The sequence below is a fragment of the Periplaneta americana genome, chromosome 2 (assembly GCF_040183065.1).
Source record: "Periplaneta americana isolate PAMFEO1 chromosome 2, P.americana_PAMFEO1_priV1, whole genome shotgun sequence".
Classification (NCBI taxonomy): domain Eukaryota; kingdom Metazoa; phylum Arthropoda; class Insecta; order Blattodea; family Blattidae; genus Periplaneta; species Periplaneta americana.
This window is the reverse complement of record NC_091118.1, coordinates 37,752,494-37,775,394: the sequence shown is the minus strand read 5'-3', so window position 1 is coordinate 37,775,394 and position 22,901 is coordinate 37,752,494. Positions and strand designations below refer to the sequence as shown.

Below are 22,901 nucleotides of genomic sequence, written 5' to 3'. Positions count from 1 at the left end.
TTGAAACATTATAGTTATCCACAATACATGAATTATAGTAGGTGATACCTATTGGAATCTTGGAAACTCATAAAGGACTTGTGAACCTATAATAGTACATTATGCAACGAGCCTATAATGGTAGTAATTAAGACGCAAGTTTGTTTGTTTATGAAACGAGCGCAAGCGAGTTTCATAATTTTCATACGACCGTCTTAATTACCATTATAGGCAAGTTTCATACCACTTTTTATGCTCGACCATATTTCTAACTTGAAATTATTCAAAAGTTATGTTATGGTTATGTAAGTCACTAGCAAACTGACCTGAATTGTGAGATGTGCGCAGACGCGAAACTATTGATTTTTTCCGAGGCCGAATGCCATTGACCTTGACAGAGAATAAGATGAACATTAGTCTGATATAACCTGGAAATTGATTTGGAATTTAAAAACGAGATGACAAATTGAATTTATTTGAATATTATTTACAATTAACGCTAATTATTATAGTAACAGAACATAACCTTCTGCGACAGTATTGGATTTCCAGCCTCCGTGACTTTTCGCTAATTGTCTTTCGATTGCATATCCGAGAATAATCGCTACTTGCGGTTTTATAACGGTACAAAGCTGACTTGTCATTGGCTGAACACCTGAACTTTAATGAATAGGTGTAATTTAATGACATGCATTAAAGGACTGCTACCAGGTGTATAATTACTACATTTCGGCATGATCGGGCATAAAAGACAATAGAGTATAGGCTATAGGAATGTGAAACATTATGGAACGAAAAGGTTACCCCGTACTCATTAGTTTGGAGTAGTAGTAAAAATAACACTTTACACTGTACGTTGATAGCTCTAACTGCAATTCAGTTACCTTTTGTGTTCAGTAACCGTAATAGTAATTTTGTTACATATTCTGATAAATAGGCTAAAGGTAGTCGCCACTTACCGGAACTTATTCGTTCGGCGCGTTCGGATTTTTATTCTTTGCATTATTTTAAATGGAGCATCGCCCGTTTGGCCTTATCGCCTCTGTCTGCATGACCGAATTCCTTCCAAAATTCTGGCCATAGAATTATAAACGGATTTCTGTACCCGCCAAGATCGAATAAAGAATGTCATGAAAATTATATCGATTGCAAGCCCTCCAATAGCGGTAATATTGAAGGTATAAATTAAATGGATGATATGAAGCTTATTTTGTTAGTTCAACAATGTGAAGAGCTTTATCAAATTACAGCAATGTAATGTGCAAAAGGGACATATGGGATGAAACTCGAGAAATATTGAATCAACAATGCAGTTCTTCATAGTTTATTTAAGTTACAGATTTATTCATTTTATTTCCATATTCAATTCAAAACATTACAATGAAATAATGTGCTCTAGTAAGGGCGTCCACAAGGAATATATTTTTATTTTTTAAGGGGTTTTTATTTCTCTCTACGTGTTCGATACATGTTTTCTAAAACCTTCGGTAAACAATTACACAAAAGCAAGTGCTTTAAACTATGAATGCATTCGCAAGGTACTTTAGATTTCAGAATTGGTAATTTTTCTCTCTCTTCGCCCATCCATTTCCTTTAATTTTCTGAGCATGTTGCTACCACTGAGATTGGATCCTGCGGGCGCTCTTGTGCTCTAGTGGTAAATTCAACACTTAGCGGACAAGTGAGCGATACCAAAGTCGCGACGCTGTTATTCCCGGCGTGACTCCTCCTCTTTGCTTACGTCTTAGGAAGTCAAGGCTCTATAAAGTCTAGGTAGGTAGTATCGTTCGCCATTTTTGTTCTTTCGTTGCCGAGCTAATAGACGAGAGATCTATTTGCCACACCGTTAAATATTATCATGTTGTAGCTCCTATGATAATAAATCAAACGCACTGTAATTCAGTAAATAATTGAGCGGCAAATAACGTCCTCGTGTCCTTTCTGCGAACGCCAACGAAAGAGCCAAAATGGCGGGCGATTATATTAAGTATTTATCGAGCCTTAGGAAATGCTTAACGTCTTCACCAGCGAATCACAAGACGCACACATTCAAATGTAGCCGACCTGCAACGTGATTGGCTGCGTTAAATTAGAGCGACGGGACTATATAATAAAAATCCGAACACATTGAACGTTTTTTTCCGGTAAGCGAGCGCCTATCTTAAGTGTAACCATAACGTATAGAATCTATACTATAGACGATATATACGTTATGTTGTAACTGTAACTCAGATAGTAAAAACTAACTTACCCAAGACTGATTATGGGGTATGTCTAATCTTCTTAGTTATTTCATTGAAGAAGAGAAACATAACTGACTACTTGCATTCTCGGTGGAAAAAAAAAAAATATATATATTTTTTTTTCTCAGAAGTTTAAAAATATGGGATCTAGATCCATTTCCCACCAGGCCCTACAATTTTTACTTACGACATACATTAGGCAGGATTCAAATTGATGCGATCTTTCTCGAAGTAGTCAAACTTGGCCGAACTCTTTTTTTTTTTCTATTAACGTTATGAAATATTGAATTCAAAATATTTTTCTTGCTTTTGTTTATGATTAAGTTTCTATGCTTAAATTGACGAATTAATGTCTTCAGATCATGTGTCTGGACTATAATATTTATTTTAAATTTCTGAATGTTTAATGCTAGCTCCACACTCTCGCCGAGTCAAGCCGAGCCAAGGCGAGCGCGAGAGTGTGGACGGTGCGCTCGCCTCGCCTCTCCGTGTCTCGCCTAGACTCGCGCTCGCCAAGACTCGCACTCGCCTGCGCTCCGCTCCGTGTCGGTTTTTGGTGTCCGAGTCAAAGGAAGCGAATGGTGAACCCGAGCGTGACCCCAGATACAATAACAAAAAGTGCAGACCAGTGGTTCTCCCTACGCGGCCCGCGGGCCGCATGCGGCTCTTAAAGTGATTTATTGCGGCTATTGAATTAATATTAGGCCTGCTATTACTATTTTTTTACCTTTTCTTTTTAATTTCTGTAATAATGTGCAACTGGGGAAATCTTTGGTTACTCTGCATCCTTACTGCCAGTGAAGGTGTTCAACAACGACGCGTATTTGTTTTCATTTTTAAAAAGGTACAGCAGTGTCATGTCTCATGTCTTACTATGTCTTTATATAATACTGCGTTATAAATGTTTTTATCTTAATAGACATAGCGTGCAATCAAATTTTTGTAACAGGTACTCAAAAGATTCTCAATCAAAGATAGAGAAACTGAACATGTTAAAAATTCCGTAATATCTGTACAGAAAGTAATGTATTCCCTGTACATAAAAATCAATTGACAACAAAAGCATCGTGCCACGTAGCAGACATTAAGCTATTTATAGATTCGGTGATTGTTAAGGAGTGTCTTGTAGCTGTATGTGACACTTTATTTTCTAAATTTCCAAACTCATTCAAAACAGATTACAGGTGAAATAAAACATCAAATCAACCTGCTCGTATCGTATGATTTGCATAAGGATAGCAGAGTCCGCCCTTTAACTTCAAAATATCAGTAATATATTATAAATATTTGATAATGATCACGATGATGCTGATGATAATAATAGCAATAATAATAATACACCAAATTAAATAATAATTAAAAATCTGCGCATTTTGTTAAGCTTCGATACTGTAAAATGCATTGTGGCTCTCGGCAAGTTCCTATTTTCCACTTTCGGCTCTCCTTTAATTTCTAGTGAATACCATTGGTTTAGACTCTTGTACTCAATTACTTACTTACAAATGACTTTTAGGGAATCCGGAAGTTCATTGCCGCCCTCACATAAGCCCGCCATCGGTCCCTATCCTGAACATAATTAATCCAGTCCCTAGCATAATATTCTACCTGCCTCAAATCCATTTTAATATTATCCTCCCATCTACACCTTGGCCTCCCCAAAGATCTTTTCCCCTCAGGTCTTCCAACTAACACACTATATGCTTTTCTGGATTAATCCATACGTGCTACATGTCCTGCCCATCTCAAACGTCTGGATTTAGTATTCCTAATTATGTTAGGTGAAGAATACAATGCGTGCAATTCTGCGTTGTTTAACTTTCTCCATTCTCCTGTAACTTCATCCCTCTTAGCCCCAAATATTTTACTAAGCACCTTATTCTCGAAGACCCTTAACCTCTGTTCCTCTCTCAAAGTGAGAGTCCAAGTTTCACAACCATACAGTACAACCGGTAATATAGTAACTGTTTTTTTTTAATTCTAACTTTCAGCATTTTCGGGAGCAGACTGGATGACAAAAGTTTCTCAACTGAATAATAACAGGCATTTCCCATATTTATTCTGCGTTTAATTTCCCCTCGAGTGTCATTTATCTGTTGCTCCAACGTACTTGAATTTTTCCACTTTTTCAAAAGATAAATTTTATATTGAGGTTTCGCAACAAGCTCTGTTAGTCCTTCGCCCAAACCCCAAGCTGGAGGACCACCACTTATCAAATTTCCGCGACTGTCTGTTCAATATATTTCAGTTATTCTAGCTGCCAATATGGCGAGCCGCAATTTGTCTGGTATCGCTTTTCTCAGTTGTGTCTTTCTTCGAAATAATTGGCGTTACAGAAGTTATCAAAGTCTCCTGATGGTTCACAAAAATTGCTAGTTAAAGATATTTTCTATCATGTCCCTGCAATATAAATTAATATGTAGTTTTAAATGGCTTTAATTATCCTGGCAAACAAATGAATAATCATATTTTTATTAATCATTTATAAATTCCTATTAAGATATTGTGATAACATTAGAGTCGATATACTGTGTAATAATAAAATCGTTGCCACGTTGGAAATGTTCATAGACAAGTTACATTATACTAAATGAGAAATAATGTAATATCGGCAAATTCATCTCGTCCGATTTTTGTGTATAGCTTCATCCACCATCTTTTTTTTTTCCGAGGCTTCCGACTTTTTTGGTGTGATATGTTACCAATAGTTGTAATAACTAAGAGCACACAGAGCTGATGCAGCGGCAATTCGGTAGATTCATCGTGTACACGTCACAACTGAACGCCTCGCCTCGCCTCGGCTCGGCTCGGCGAGAGTGTGGACGGGTACATCGCTCGCAACAACACGGTTTGCGCTCGCCGAGTGACTCGCCGAGTGGCAATCGGGTCGACTCGGCGAGAGTGTGGAGGTAGCATTAGATTTCTATGCCCCATTTAAGGAATGGAAGAACTGTAACTTTTTTTTGTGCTGATGTGTTAGAACTCTGCAGGTGTTCAAGCAGCCACTTGGAGAAATATGAGTAACATACTGCACAACAATGCAGAAAAAAGTATCGCCGCGCTCTCATGGTTAACATTCGGCAGGTCTTTGAGCGGCCTCGTGCATAACATTCGGCAGGTGTTTGAAATTTAATCGCATTACTGTTTTCAATTTCTTATGTCGCCGCTCCAATCACTCGCCTCAATTTCAATATTGCAACCAATAAGCTGCTTCCATTATTAAATGACACCTACTTGTCTAACCCACGTGGACTAAAACCGAGGTTGCAATGTCTTGTGCTGAGGACGAACATTAAGGTATGTGATTAAAATTATTATTAAAGAGTTAAGAATGTCAACGTATTCGTATATGAAATAATAATAATAATAATAATAATAATAATAATAATAATAATAATAATAATAATAATAATAATGGTCATTTAACAATATAACAAACTAGTGCTTATTGTTATCGAGGAAGTAGACGTGACAACGTGACGCTTAGAGTGAAACCTACAGAGCAACAATCGGTCGGCAAAATTGTGTTTTAAAAGCATACCGCACGTTATTGTATGATGCAGACATGTTAAGCATGAGAGCGCGGCGATAAACTTTAAGACGAGATTAAATAAAATAATTAGAATTTACATTTGACATGACATCTTGCTTTTTTAAATAAACAGATAGAGTAAATGTAAAATTGGTCCACCCGCTGTGAAGTGATGGTTAGCAAGTCTGGCCATGAAACGAGCGGGCTCAGGTTCAAATCCTGGCTGGGGCAAGTTACTTGGTTGGGGATTTTCCGAGGTTTTTTCCTCAACCAATTGAAGCAGAATTGCTGGGTAATTTTCAATTTGGACCTCGGACTCATTTCGCCATCATTAATTCACATATCATCATCCATACAACAGCCCGGTTTAAGTACACGGTGCGGCGTGCTGTACTTGTACAAGAGCACGGCCGTTCGGCTACCCAGTCATTCACAGAAAAGGAGTGGTAAGCACAATAAACCTCAGGCTACAGTGTAAGCCTTCAGGTTCCTCCTCTGTACAAGAGGGAAAAAAGTAAAATTGTCTGTATATTTTGTTACAGTTTTACTTTATTTTACAATACCTTTATTAAATGATCATATTCCGATATACTGTACCAAGGTCAATCTATAACGGGGGAGGAGATAAATGATGTCCCCCATACTATCGTTATATCGAGATTCTATGGTTTTGCTCCCCCCCCCCCCCAAGGAAACCGTTCTCTCTCCGCCTATGATCCCCATAGAGTTGTATGCATTTGATCCAGTGTCTCTGCCAGTACTGGAAGACCATATCAACCTGGACCCTACTTAATGTATTTGATAACTAAAAATTTATTATAACTCTATTTTTGACTTGCCTTCGTATAGTAAAGAAACACACCAAAAGCGGGAAATATGAAGTAGCCTACTTACGTAGAGAACACTATATCCTGTGATAGCTCCTAAACATTGGCAGATAACATAAAGTACAGCCATGGCAGGCTTGAGAACATTTATGATTGCTAGTGTTAGGGAGACAGCTGGGTTGATATTGCACTGGCTGATATGGCCGAAAATCTGTAATAAAAGAACATACACATTCAGAATGTTCATAGAGCGGAAGTAAAACAAAATAAATTATAAGTTAAAAGCGCGGTTCACAAGAATCTATTTTAGTCACACAACATCCGCACATAATGAGGGTTTAAATGCTAGTTAGCAGTGGCGTAACCAGGAATTTAAGATGAAGAGGGACATTTTCCTACAGTCAAAGAATTCGTAAAACTAAAATATGAAGACAGTATATTTTAAAGAGAAACAGAAATGATTAGGGTGAAATGATTATTTTTGTATCTTACCTGCAACACTGTTCAATTGACACGTATTTGTTTTAAGGAACAATAAATAACAATACGTAGACCTATAGGTAAGCCTGTTATTCAGTCCATATTTTCCAGGATACTCCCGATTTGTAGCTACACTTTTTTTTTTTTTTAAAGATGGGACATGACAGGAGCGTTGCGATCGGATAAACAACTGAATGTCACATAGCGTGGTAGGCCTGTTGCTATGGTAACAACGGTTGAGTTGCCAAACTTACAGTTTCCATATGGCGAGTGCCTAATAGCTCTCTTGGCTACATTTATTGTGCACACAATGTTAGCATTGGCACGTTTCGTCTTTGATTCTCTGTCGATTTTTGTATTGTTTTTTTACCTTCGCGTCAATTGTCAATGAATGTTTTAACATCAGCCATCTTAACGACTATTGCTAGCTATAGTCCGGATCAGCTTACTTCATACCCTAAGGGTGAAACCTAACCATTTTTCTCCTATTACTACATATGTTAGTGGATTTTGGTGATTTTCTTGTTTGCAGGTTGAATTTTCTTTTACCAACTTCGTTTAGAATTTCGATACTGATAAATACTACAAATGGTAGTGATTTTGTAATTGTTATGTTGGCAGATGAGACAAATGTTGTCAGTACTGGAGTTCCATGAAATTAAAATTGTACTAGATTTCTGAGCCGGTTACTTGAAGCTAGTGAAATTTGAACATACTAATTAATTAATATTAATACATGAGTTATTTTATGTGTTGGGTTGTGGTTATAATTCAAGACTATAGTCAGGTAAGTTTTCGGAGTTAGTACTAACAATTTCATGTGGTCAAACAAAATACATTTTTAAATTAGGTCTCGTGAGTCAATTGTTTAGTCAAACCAATGAATTTCATATTGCCAGACAAATTACCTAACATGTTGATACCTTTCTCGTATAGTTTGCCTACGAAAATATGTTACTAATTATTGAATTATTTAGAATAACCTTTCAACATTAAGGTAAAGTACGGTACGTAAATAAGTCATTCAGTATGTTGGATCGTGTGATATCTGGTAACAGTTGGCAACACTGACAAGACGGCAATGTTTGCTGTTTAGGAACTGTTCTTACCTGATCCTCACTATACCATCAGCTGGCAGCGTGGTAGTCCATATTGGCAACATTGCACTGTAGTTCCAAGCTCGGCCGCTTAACTGTCATGTCCCATCTTTCAAAAAACAAGTACAAGTGTCCTATGTTCCGATGAAAACTCTTCGGGACGCCCAAATGTCTCGGAATTCGTTTAAATAAGTTCTTAAAATCATTTTTATGTTACGGTACATGAAACCAAAATAGTGTTAGTTATATTTCTCCGTGTCACTATTATTTTAATTAAAAAATCGGGGTACCATACTTGCGCCACTTCCGATAGCGCCATAATGTTCTTGTGTCATTTGTTGTAGCGCCGTAACATGTTTGTATATATATATATATATATAAATTCAAGAACATTTTTGCTTTAGGTTGGTATCACGTTACGATATTAGGGCACAATTTTACGTTCCACTTTCCCAGACTGCAGACTAACACACGAATAAATGGGTTGTGTGGTTAAAAATTAGAAATTGTATTCTTATATTTTAATGTCCAAAACCCGACATAAACAAGTGAAATGATTTTTTTACGAAAGACGGTCATATGAGGAGTCTGTTTAAATAGGGAACGTACTTCACAAAAGCAATGAGAGAAATTTTACTTTATCTGTATTTTTCTATGAATATTCAGTTGTTTCCTAATTTATTTTTTTATGGGCCTGCATGTGTATTCCATTAATTTTCAGATAAGTTTCTTTTGCATGTTTTTTAAAACTGAAATTATCTTAAATATGTCAGGGTGTGAGCTGTAAAATAAGGCGTTGAATTTTCTATGAAACTCCTCACACACGTTTGGTTGTGTGATTCCAGACGACTGCTCGGCCCATATTGTAGGAGGGAATGCGGTCTCTTACAAGGGAAGAGTTTCGGCTCGAACAGGAATTTCGTATCCAAAATTTGTATACAGGCCCATCTTTACATCTCTGTAAAGCTCCCAAAAGCATTCGATGGTGTAATGTGTGGTTTGTCTGTTAGAGCACTGTACAAGTTGAGGGGTGGGGAGAGCACTGCACAAGTTAAGGGGATGGGACACCTTACCCGTAAGCTTAGCCTAGCCTAGAAGCTAGTGCGAGTGGTAAAATGTCTAAAGCCCATTTAAGAACATTTTTCTCCAACGTTCTGTCTGAAAATATTGCAGCTAATCAAAAGTGTACATTGTTGTGTGAGTCATTGAATACGGACAAGGACGCAACCTTAATAAATTAATCATTCCAAGGCTAGGACATGGAATGTATGATCATTCCACCTAAAAAAACTAAATATATCCAGCCTCTGGATATGTATTTCCTTAGACAATACAAAATATATGCTCGGAGGATAACAGATTACATAAGGACTCTTGCTGAGAATCCAGACCTTAACTTGGGAAATCGAGTGTTTACAATGACTATTACACTCTTACTACGTCATACTACTTTTGACCAATAAAACGGTACGAAAGGACGTATTTCAACCAATCATGGCTGCTTATCGCACAATTTTATCGCGTCCTTAGCATTTGTTTAATTTTATCGCGTCCCTAGCATTTGTTTAATTTTATCGCGTCCCTAGCATTTGTTTCTTTGTTTGCCAACATTTGAAACTGCCTTGGTCTGGACATAAAAAAAAAAAAAAAAAAAAAAAAAATATATATATATATATATATATATATATAAAATTACAAACCACTCCAGTCAATGCACAGCAGTTTCAAATATGACTCGCATTGGCATTCAAGAACAAGAATTAATAAAAATCACTGATCATACCTATGCATCTTCTAAAATCCGATTTACAAATAAATGAAGAGCACCATTCGGAAATCCTGAATAAGTTGAATACACCATGTAGGCCTAAATCAACGAGTTCCACTTTTATTATGCACACGTCCCATATAACATCAATTGAACCACCAACCACATTCAAATTTGAAAATTGTACATTCAATAATTATTCCTTTTAAAATTATTCATTCGGAAATTCTGAATAAGTTGAATACACCATGTAGGCCTAAATCAACGAGTTCTACTTCTATTACGCACACGTCCAATATAACATCAATTGAACCACCAACCACATTCAAATTTGAAAATTGTACATTCAATAATTATTCCTTTTAAAATTATTCATGTTTATTTTTTTATGTCATCGTCGTTAATTAAAACTTTTCTAACACTTGTGTATATTAGTTAGGTTATGTTATAGCTTCTGCTCTGAGAGGATAAAAAAAACTTCTGCTATATGATATTATGGATAGTCACGTATCAGAGATTGTTTAATATTAAGATTTATTGAATAGTAATCATTACAGTGTCTGTATAAAGACATTACTGCCATCTAGCATGCATCTAGCGTAATATTTGTAATGTTGAGATGGTACAATAATACATTTGAAGACAGTTGTATTTTCGTAAGTCAATATTTTATTGTATCGGAGTACTTCGTTACTTCTAATCTTTATATACGTTCTTCTAATCGTGTAATAGTCAATTAAATCCCACCCGAGTTTTGATTTTCTCTAGATAAATCAAAACGTCTAGTGAGATTACTGTTGAAAATGCACTCTGTTATTCATAACCAGTTGTCTGCTCCAGTATATCGCCCTATGCTTCAGTATTCCCGGCTGTCAGTTGGTTACGTGAATTGTGAACAAGTCTCGGACTTCAAAAATGTAATTCAGGTAGCATTTGATTTTTCAGCACTGGAGTGTGGTTCAGAAGATTGTTCAGGTGTTGCTTCTGCGTGTTATGCTTATTGCTGTGCCCCATGCTGTTTCATGCATTTTATAGAGAATTCTCATTTAGGCTACATTTTTAAAGAAGTGTATTGACCAATACCAACCAAACGAAGAGTTACACAAATGAATGCTTTTACGGTCTTCGTCACCATTGTGAGGTAAGCGCCTGTACAAATTTTTAACCAAAAATTTCCTGTTCGAGCCGAAACCCTTCCCTTGTTAGTGCTTTATAAGACAGTCGACACTGTTCAATTCTTGGGCATGTTAGCTTAATATCAGTCATATCAAAACCAAGTAATAATGTACTTCTTGTGAAAGTAAATAGGACAAACCAAACAATGTATAAGCCACTTAGCAGAGTGAGACGAATTCTGTGGTGTTTGGGTAAAGGGAGATAAGTAATAAAAATGAGTTCGGAGATAAATGAAAATTAAACTTGGAACCTTATTACAAATAATTTTCTACACAAATAAAACATATCAAATGCTTGTGTTCTTTGATTTTTGCACACCCACTTGTATAATTTAACTTGTGTGTTCATCTGGGGAACAAAATTTCATCTGGACAAAAAAAATGACTTATACCCCTTTACCCGAACACCACAGAATTGTCCTTGAACGCTCTTGCTAGGCCAATATTCTACCAACTTCACAAAAAAAAAAAAACATATTTAGACAGAATGTCGTTGACGCAAATATATAACTGTATTCCTCAATTACAAAGAAACAACAAATTTGGCGCAGAAAAAAAATCGGTATGGCATAGTTGCGCCCCGCGGTCAATTGGGAGGCCTAGGCATGGCATAGTTGCGCCCCGATGGGCATAGTACACACGAAAGTGACTGTCATAAAATAAATAAATTACTTAAAAATATTATAGTGGTAAATTAACCTCACTATGCGCCACAGTCGGTGTGAAAATCACTAATAAAATGTCAAGATTGCTTAGGCATCATATTCCAGCGACTCAGTCATTTGAATATGCCAGTTAATAAAATACTGCCAACTTCACGGTGTTCATTTCTACGGTAGACTGTCGATAATAACTGCATAAACAGTAGAACAACAGTTAATAAAGTACTGCCAACTTCATGGTGTTCATTTTAACGGTATCGATAATGAATATTAAATCGAATAAGAAATCAATAAGGTTGGTTGATTACGAGGCTCGAGTTCCTGTAATGCAGTGATGTCAACGAGAACGCGAACGTGCTCATAGCCCGTATGCGCTGATCAGAGCACGTAAGGCACGTAGGTACAAGTACTGGTGAACACAAGGGTTGTACCAGCGAATAGGGATTATAAAGAATGGACACTGAGCTAATTTGCCTGTGTTTTGTTTCTCTGTGCGCCAGCGGCTAGTTCCACTTTTTCAAGCGCTAGAGGTAGTGTAATCGAGCATACGCTAAGTTAATAATTGAGAATAGAATTAAGGCACAGGATCCAAACATCGCCTACCTTATTGCATAATCCAGTAACGCTTTGCTTCAAATAAATTCAAGTTAACAGCTTTTCCTTATTTCTCAGTGACAAACTAGTTATAATAATAATATTTTATATTTCAGATATCATAAATTATATTATAAAATAATATAATACATTATAAAATTAAGATCGAATTCGTTTAATATTTGTATATAATATAATATAGGCATATGGTTTTACTTCTCGTAAGAGTTTAGTTTTTCCATTTTCAGCGCTATCAAATCATTACATATTTTAATTGTTGTTGGGGTCAACGTCTCAACTCTCATTATAAAGGAACTCTAGAGTATAGACATTACAGTTAATGAAGGATTTATTATTTTATGGATCCAATTTATTTTATTTGAGTATATAATGTACCTAGATGTATTAATTGTATGTGTTATATTTCCGCTGTGTCGACTGCTAGCTGGTGTGATGTCAGCGCCAACTCTAGGGAGAAGGCAGAATCTGACGCTCTAGCTGGCTTGAAGGTCATTGAAATCAGTCCAGCTACATCAAAGGTACCGACGCGAAGTGTCCATTCTTTATAATCCCTATTCGCTGGTTGTACATTACACATTGATGAAGAAGTCGTTCAGTAAGTTTCAGGCTGACTGGACTCTTGATTTCTTATGTAAGTGAAAGATGAGGTTGGTTTGTGGAAATTGTTTACTTACAAAGACAAGCAGTGTCGAACGCCTGAAATTATTAGTTCATCTACAGGATTATATAATATTCAAATTAATTTGGTTTTATTGATATTAAATAGTAGTAAATGTATGTACAGATATATTGTAGAGCTTTTTCCTCACAGCATTGTATTTATGTTTACAGAATAAAGTAGAAACAAAAGTGTGTGCTGTTAATGGCGTAAATTCGTTACATGTCAGTTAGGAGTTGTGTCTATAAATTGTCCAGATTTTCGTACATAAATTCTCAGTTTAACGATGTTTCTCACTATTACGATATTGTTCTGTCCAAATATTTTGAATTACGTGAATATTTATCAGAATTCATAATAGGAAAACAGAGACAGTCCAGGACTAGTTGACTCTACATGGATCGAGGAACGTAACTAAGTATTAGAGCATCTGAACGTTTTGAATTTGAGATCGCAAGGACAGAATGAATTAATTTGTGTCAACAGATATTATTAAAAGCTTTCAGATGAAGATGTAATTGTGGATGTCGCAGATCTCACAGCACAATTTTTATAATTTCAACGCCTTCAGTCATTGACCTCCTGTTCAACAGTGTAAAATACTGTTATGTTTTAAAAAATCTCTGGGAAGAGTTCCATAGACGATTTAAAGATATTGACCTACTCCAGCTCAAGTTGGATTTGTGTCAGCAAAAATCAGAAGAAAAAAAAACACCTCTGAATTACGCGAGAAGTCAGGAATTTAAATTTGTTTCTAGAAGTGTGATGATGCTTATATAAGTATTGTCGGACCATCGGATCTATGCCCCTTCAGCACTGTCGTCGTTCTTGGAAAAGTTAACGCCTCTACTCACCCCATTCCACCCGTTTCTCTCCCACTACGTCAAACAGCAGGCCACGAACCTTCCGAATAGGGATGTTGCCAAAGTTCCGTCTTGAATATTGCTTATAATAATGTAAGGTTAATTATTACTTATTCATGATTTAATTTAAATAGGTCTAATGACCCTGATTGACTTATGCAAAATGCTATTAATTGCTTAATAATATTTCTTTCACCACTCCGTGCTACAGTATTCATGTTGAGTTGACAACACTGGACTGCAAGTGCAAATAAACTGTCCTGCAAGAAGGCTCAAAATTGTGAGTAGTGGGGGAGAGAAAGAGAGAGGGATAGAAAAGAGAGAAATAGGAATACAGGGAGAGAAATGAATTGCCGAGGCTGAAAAGGAATTAAGGTTCAGTTCGCATATCTTTCGGGGGCACAGATCCGATGGTCGGACTATAGTACATGATTATGTAACAGTTAATAACAATAATTAGGCCTACGCTAATTATAGGCCTCATTATGTAAAACTGCTTAAGTTAAAGAGAAGCTATGTTTATTATTTGTTATATCCTACTATTTTATAATTAATTGCATTTATTAGAGCGGTACATGCTGCAAAACATGCTTTTATTTCTTGTTTTCTTGTATGAAAGTAACACATTATCTATTACTTAAGAGCAGTTTAATTCATCTTGCAGTGATAGGCCAATAGAGTTCATTTTTCTCACCCCTTCTTGTTCACCGCTACTGCTTGTAGAACGGATTCATTGGAACCCGAGAGCGCTTAGGACCACCTTTCGCGTGCTCTGACCTTGACATTCCTGCTGTAATGTCTTTATCTCGGTACCTATTTCATCGGGGCGCAACTATGCCATACCCCTTTTCTCTACCTGATGGGAACGGGGCGCAACTATGCCCACAAAACAGGGATCATTTTTTATCTGCTGCATCTTACCTGACCGTGGGGCGCAACCATGCTCTGCTCGAAAAAATGTGTGTGCTGTTACCTGCACATTATTGTGTAGGTAACAGCACACCCCGACCTCCACCCCTATCCCAGGTGTAAGAGTTATCCAACCCTTTAAACTTGTACCTATTCATTGGCCACGGGAAAACATATTATTCATAATATTATCAGTGGCGTAGCATGAAATTTTGAGCAGGGGAAGCTAACTCAAGTTGTCTTTCACGTACATATGAGAAAACGTATTACAAAAATATAGCCTTAAAATAAATAGTAGTCAATGTCAAGTCACCAGTCCGAAGATTGGTTGGAACCTCGTAAGTAACACCAATAAGGCATGACCTCAAATGGTACGTAGTAAAATATGATTTCATGGTTTACACATATCTCTAACAAACAGACACGGTCATTTGTTTTTTAAATCGCACTTTTGTTCGTAAGTCAGTCTTGATAATAGAATTGTCCTAAAAATTCAAGTAAATTGGTGTCAGGAACTGTTATTTCGCTCATTCTTTATTATATCAGCCACAGTGCACACTAACACTTCAACTGAACACAACTCACGAAAGGGATAACTCAGAATCTTTCAATGTAAAAGCTAGCTTCTTCCGTGCCTTGCGACCTTAGAAAGAGATGAATATCTGCGGGGTGGGTTACACAGAAGAATGAGTGAAAGAAACCAGTCTGCTTGGAAGCTGGTGTGTGCAGGCTTCCTGTTTACTGCTGCATCACAAATCATCCTGAGCTGCCGCATCACAATATTTAACGCATAAATATAAACTCTATTAAAATTAATAAGTAATTTTGTCCATAAACTGCAGGTTTATTATGAAATTATTATTAACTGGGGAAGCTGAGCTTTTTAGCTTACATTGACGGTAAGCCACTGAATATTATTTCATACCCAATATAAATATAAAGTAGGCTACATATAATTTCTGTAGTAAATAACATAATATGCATTAGGCCAACTCCTGGATATAAAAAAAATTGGATTGTTATCTCGATAAACTTAATGACACGAATCACAAACATTTCATTAATATGTACGCCAGCCGCGGCGAAAATGCGACTCACGAGCACATCGTGGCTCGCGGTGCTTTTCTCTCGCTTCCTACCTACAACCCCCACCCTCTTACTCACTGGAGTCAAACTCCGTTCCATTTGTATTTGTCTCGGACCTGCGAGTGGCGTATCGTCGCAATATCTCTCTCGAAACCATGTACCTCTACAAAAAACGAAAGTTTCAGGTAGGATGGGAGGATGCATTCTTTTGCTTACAATATGATGAAAATATTAAATGTATGATTTGTTCACAAATATTACTAGGAAAACGGTTGTATAACATAAAACGGCATTATAAGTTACTACATGTTACTAATGAAACATTAAAAGGTTAAGTGTTATTATTATTATTATCATTATCATTATCATCTCTGTACGTCGATTCTTTTACAGCAGATGTACGAATAATGCGGTTAGATTTTCAATTTAAACTCACAGATTTACAATGTGACGTTAAATGAAAGCTAGATGCAAGGACTTTACAGATATTGAACTTTTCAAATCTTTGGAAAAAAAAATAAATATTTGAAGCTTCGTTCTTTCGCTTGCTCTGTTGAAGCCATGTTCGCTGTAACTTACGTTTGTGAAAAATTATTTTCAACAATGAAAATAGTAAAAATCAAATTTAGATCACGACTGACAGACAAATACCTTCGTGATCAACTACGACTGGCAGTAAGTGACATAATTCCTGATTTTGAAACTCTGTCGCAGATACATTCTGAAGACAATTAATTTTAGGTTGTGATAATGTGTCCTATGTTTTCTTGTTCATTTCTTTCTTCGTTACACGTCCTAAACATTAACTTCCCCTTCTGTTGTCCGCCTCCCTCCATAGGTGCTATGCACGTTGCAGCTTACACAGTGGCTCGGCGCACCATGGCCTTTTCGCCACGGCTGATATACGCCACTGGAAATTTATATAGTTTATCCAAAATAAGAATCGTCCTTGATGTAAACGCTGACTGAAGTGCTCAGGGGGAAGGGAACAAATAGTTTGTTACTTAGCACACTTTTCTTGGGGCATACGAATTGTTATTTCGCAATTTATATTTTTTTCTTAAAATAATATACGACAGTGTTTATATAAAGTGAAATTGTCCTTAAAAGTGATCTGTATTCTTGCCAGATGAAAATTTGTAATGGCAACGCTTAAAAATAATAGGCCTATGTTTGAGAATAATAGTGTGTTTGTCGAATAAATTGGCAATATCTATACTAATAATAAATCTGTAGCCGAAATTTTTCTGGTAATTTTTGATTTTCCAAAAATAATTGGTCCTAACATATAAAATTAACCACCCTGAAACCGAAAATCGCTTTTTGAAATTTTTGTTTGTATGTCTGTCTGTCTGTCTGTCTGTATGTTTGTTACCTTTTCACGCGATAATGGCTGAACCGATTTCGATGAAAATTGGAATATAAATTAAGTTCGTTGTAACTTACATTTTACGCTATATGGCATTCAAAATACATTATTTAAAAGGGGGGTTATAATGGGGTCTGAATTAAATAAATCGAAATATCTCGCTTATTATTGATTTTTGTGAAAAATGTTACATAACAAACATTTCTTTAAAAATCATTTCCGATAAGTTTTATTCTTTGAAAAATTTTGATAGGACTGATATTTAATGAGATAAATGAGTTGTAAAATTAAAGTAACTGCCATCTAAGGCGGTGTAATGAAATAAACATACGAATTCGTCTATAAGGGGCCTTGGTCAACAACAATCGAAAGCTATGAATCATAGCCTACAGAGAATGTTTCTGTGTTTGTATGAAGTAATGTCGGAAGCTAAATTAACCGATTTGTGTAATTAATTATTATTTCACCATTGGAAAGTGTAGTTTCTCTATATGGACATAATGCTATAATGTTATTACAGTAACTTCTGAGTGAATTGAGGACATGTAAGATTAAAATAGCTTCTTATGCATAGAAAACTTGATAGGCTATTCTGTGTATTCGTTTCCTGTATGTCTTAAAATAATGTTTATCTCAGAGAATTAAGGAACCACAAGACTGTATTGATTTAGTATGCAGTAATAATATGTTAGCTTAGCATTCCATTATTTTATAATCCAAATTTTAACTATGCTCAATTGAATCGTGTTAAAATACATAAAATACATATGCATTAAATGCAATGCAAAAAAATTGGGTTATGAGCCAAGCAGATTATGTTGCGCTGTTGTAAAATAAAATTTGTTCCTCCTGAGATTCAAGAGCCCCTATAACAAATTAAAAACTTACTTATCGGTGTACATCCGTTATCAACACATTTTTATATAATATAATATAATATAATATAATATAATATAATATAATATAATATAATATAATATAATATAATATAATATAATATAATATAATATAATATAATATAATATAATATAATATAATATAATATAATATAATATAATATAATATAATATAATATAATATAATATAATATAATTTAAGTTATTTGAAGGGTTCAGAACCATAGTGGCCCAAGCGCCATTTACTGAATACGTAGAAAACAAGGGTTAAAATTAAATTATTATCATAATTCAATGGAAACATATAGCAAGTAAAATAAAGTATACACATTAAATCTAAATGATATGTCAGTTTTCATTAAAGTATGGTTGCATGTAATAAAAATTAAGAAACATGTTAAAGGAATTGTCATTGCACCAAATGAGTGGTCTCTGGACCAAAATGATAGCATTTTAATTATTTAAATACAATTTAAATTAAGTAACATATTAAACGATTTATCCTTCTATCAAACACGAATGTTCCCTGGATCAAATGTCCTATTTTAATTATGTAATTACTTTATATTTATTTCTAACGGGTGCAGCGGAGCGCACGGGTACGGCTAGTTGTAAATGTGTCATATTCTGTTTAATGTGTGTCGTCAATTTTTCATTTTGAATGTAGTAGGTATAGTATTATATATCGCGAACAGAGGCGTATAAATACGAAAAATATATTTGAAATAAAATAAGCTGCAACATAACAGATAGGAGCAAAAGAAAAGTTAGTCTTCACATGCGCGATATAATACATAGGTATTGTTTGTTTATGTTAAGCGTGAGTCTTACATTTGACAAATAAATCCTGCGAACATTCTCAAAAAGTTCATATAAGTATTTTAAGACTATTACAACATAGAGTGAACAATGTTTTGCTATACCACCACAGCACATAAAGGTAGACGCTTTCGCAACCAAGACGCAAAGCAGTAGGATGGGCAGGCTGAACAAAGAATGTGCAGTTGTACATTCCTTGTGTTGGTGCGCCCGTCGATAGATTTCGGCATAGTGGTAGAGCGAAGTTTTGTTCATTACATTTTCCTTCAAATTCAGTACGGTAAGGTATTTATGTTACTTATCCTTCATCGTAAACAAACTGAACATGATGAAGTTGACACTTACTAGAACGGGTATCATGACTGCCAGTCCAAAGTTAAAGCACGAGAGTTCAAAAAACGTTGTAACGTGTGGCATTATGTATTCGAATCCAGTAGCCATGCAGCCAAGAAACACCAGCAAGAATGTTCCCAGAAACTCGGCCAAACATCTTTGTATAATCTCAGTCCCTGAGTACGGACCGAATATCGAAGTGTCGAGCTTGAAGCCAACCCTGACGAAAAATAAAACAATGCTAATATTGAATGGTGAACAATACTGCAAACGGGGAGAATGTGCGTTTGTGTGTGTGTGTGTGTGTGCGTGCGTGTGAGAGAGGCAGACAGACAGAGAGATGGGCAGAAGACAAAACAAGGTCACATACATACATACATACATACATACATACATACATACATACATACATACATACATACATACATACATACCGGTACACACAAAGACAGAGACAAACAAGGACGGGGACAAAAATAGAAACACAAATAGAGACAGAGAGAAAGACAGACAGAAATGGACAAGAGAAATAGAGAGTAATAGTGATGTACAGAGAAAGGTGAAGTTAGATAGAAAGTCGAAAATAAAAGAGAAAGAAAGATTAAGATAAAACGAGAAGGACGGAAACGAACGGAGATAAATCCGGAGGCAGGCAGGCAGGCAGGCAGGCGGGCAGATGGATGGATAGATAGATAGATAGATAGATAGATAGATAGATAGATAGATAGATAGATAGATAGATAGATAGATAGATAGATAGATAGATAGATAGATAGATAGATAGATAGATAGATAGATAGATAGATAGATAGATAGATAGATAGATAGATAGATAGATAGATAGAGACAGACGGAGAAAAATAACAAAATAACGGATACAGAGAGAAAGATGGAGATAGAGAAAAAGTCGGAGACAGACGGCTAGAAAGGCGGAGACATACGGGGAGAAATGTTGAGACAGATGAATGATAGGTGGAGACAGACGGAGAAAAGTAGCGGAGGCAGAAGGAGAGAAAGACGGAGACAAATCGAGAGAAAGTCGGAGGCAGAAAGAGAGAAAGTTGGAGGAAGAAAGAGTGAAAGACGAAGACAAACCGAAAGAAAGTCGGAGGCAGAAGGAGAGAAAGTCGGTGACAAATCAAGAGAAAGTCGGACGCAGAAAGAGAGAAAGACGGTGACAGAAAGAGATGAACATGGTGCTGAACTGTTTTTGGTTGTGAATTACACAGAGTGCTTAATAAATGTGCTTCTTCCATGTCTAGAAACAAGATTTGAAATGTGTCCCATCAATATGATACACCCTTCATGTTGTCAATGATGTTTCTCATTATAGTTAATTTTCTCGAATAGTAATTAAAACACATTAATCAAATTTGGAAAGAAGATTATCTTCCGTATTTCACATTGCACACAAAATACTCTTTTTATTATATACAACAGTAAGATATCAGACTACAATTTTCGAGTAAAAATTCTGATCAAAATGAGCTTGAAAATTTAGAAGAAAGAGTTATACGCAGACAGAAAAATTGTACATATCAAATCATTAAAATTTAATGTATTATGCAGATATAAATCAATTATTATTTAATAGTAAATGTAAAAATCCATGTCAAGGAAAATGTGTTATGTTATTATAATGAAAGGTGACATTTTTATTTCCAAATTCGGTAACATTTGCTTAGATTGAATGATTACACAATTTACACAGACACAAAGAGAGGCAGGTTTTGTAATGGGGAGCAAGAATTCTTAGCTTTTGAAGACAATTTTAATATGCATGTTTTTATAGCACTATATGAACTCATTTTCTTCGTACATCAAAATACTCATATAAAACGAAGAACATAGAATTGACTTGATTCTTATTCATGTATTGGAATACAACATTAAATAAATAACTAATCCTAGTACGTACTTACATTATGGCGAAATGTTTTGGGATTTCTTGATCTTACTTCAGGTTATTTCTGTAAGCACAAAAGACCTCAATCATTAACACAAAGTAAAGTTATTTTAATGTACCGAAGTACATATGATATTTCCATGCAGATATTCTGCGTCATCATACGATGAAAGAGTAATGGAACGGAGAAAAATTCTGTCCGGCGCCGGGATTTGAACCCGGGTTTTCAGCTCTACGTGCTGATGCTTTATCCACTAAGCCACACCGGATACAACCCCGGCGCCGGACAGAATCGTCTCAGATTAAGCTCCAACTCTTGGGTTCCCTCTAGTGGCCGCCCTCTGCACTACGTCATAGATGTCTATAAACGTAGGACCGAAGTCCACACATGTGCTGAGGTGCACTCGTTATGAGTGACTAGTTGGCCGGGATCCGACGGAATAAGCGCCGTCTACACATATCATATATATTATTTTAAGAAAGAGTAATGGAACGGAGAAAAATTCTGTCCGGCGCCGGGATTTGAACCCGGGTTTTCAGCTCTACGTGCTGATGCTTTATCCACTAAACCACACCGGATAAAATAATATATATGATATGTGTAAATCACTTCGTGATTTAAGACGGCGCTTATTCCGTCGGATCCCGGCCAACTAGTCACTCATAACGAGTGCACCTCAGCACATGTGTGGACTTCGGTCCTACGTTCATAGACATCTATGACGTAGTGCAGAGGGTGGCCACTAGAGGGAACCCAAGAGTTGGAGCTTAATCTGAGACGATTCTGTCCGGCGCCGGGGTTGTATCCGGTGTGGCTTAGTGGATAAAGCATCAGCACGTAGAGCTGAAAACCCGGGTTCAAATCCCGGCGCCGGACAGAATTTTTCTCCGTTCCATTACTCTTTCATCGTACAAAGTAAAGTGTTTAATTTTTTGAAACTGCTTTCCATTGCAGTTACTTTTACAAGCATTCATTTGCGTGTACTTAACAATGGTCGGAATGAATGACAATAAATAAGAGAATATCCGCGTCCATATGCAATATATGACCATATGAATCCTATAGATTCAAAATCCCTTATATCCACGTTCACAAATTTAAGGATTTTGATAGTAACTGGTGGCAAATAGAGGACATTTTCAACCTAACAGTGACTTTTAACAAACCTTTTGCTTTAAATTCAGCGGCTTTTTGAATTCAAACTATATAAATCATTAGAATTCATTCTTAGCAAGCAATATGTAGGCATAACCTCTCTTATCAACAAAATGGTCATTAGGGGGTTTTTGATCTAGAGAATTCATAATAAAAAGGTCGCAAAGTACTAAGTTTAAACAAATACAACTTAGCCAATATTCACTTACAATGACTGCGAACTAGGTTTTAAATGCGGATGGAGTCGTAGTTGTGGTGAACAAAATCTAGTGTCCTGAGGGTTTTTCTCGTGGTTTTTCAGTTTTGCTCTATTATTCCCACCTTTACTCTCCCTTTTAATACTCAACATCATAAATAAATAAATAAATAAATAAAATAGACAGACAGATGGATAGATAGATAGATAGATAGATAGATAGATAGATAGATAGATAGATAGATAGATAGATAGATAGATAGATAGATAGATAGATAGATAGATAGATAGATAGATAGATAGATAGATAGATAGATAGATAGATAGATAGATAG

General features: G+C 35.9%; 1 protein-coding gene across 2 annotated transcripts in view; it reads right to left on the bottom strand.

Moving 5' to 3' along the window:
- The window catches only part of LOC138692665 (aquaporin AQPAe.a-like), a 55,430-nt gene that overhangs the window by 8,039 nt on the left and 24,490 nt on the right, over window positions 1-22,901 (bottom strand). For both annotated transcript variants that reach the window (XM_069815784.1, XM_069815793.1), the window contains exons 2-4: window positions 21,231-21,278; window positions 19,321-19,528; window positions 6,646-6,789 (exon numbers count right to left, since the gene is read on the bottom strand). In XM_069815784.1, the coding sequence (XP_069671885.1) occupies window positions 6,646-6,789; window positions 19,321-19,528; window positions 21,231-21,232 (354 nt within the window). In that variant the 5' untranslated portion in view covers window positions 21,233-21,278. The remainder of the gene's footprint in view (window positions 1-6,645; window positions 6,790-19,320; window positions 19,529-21,230; window positions 21,279-22,901) is intronic.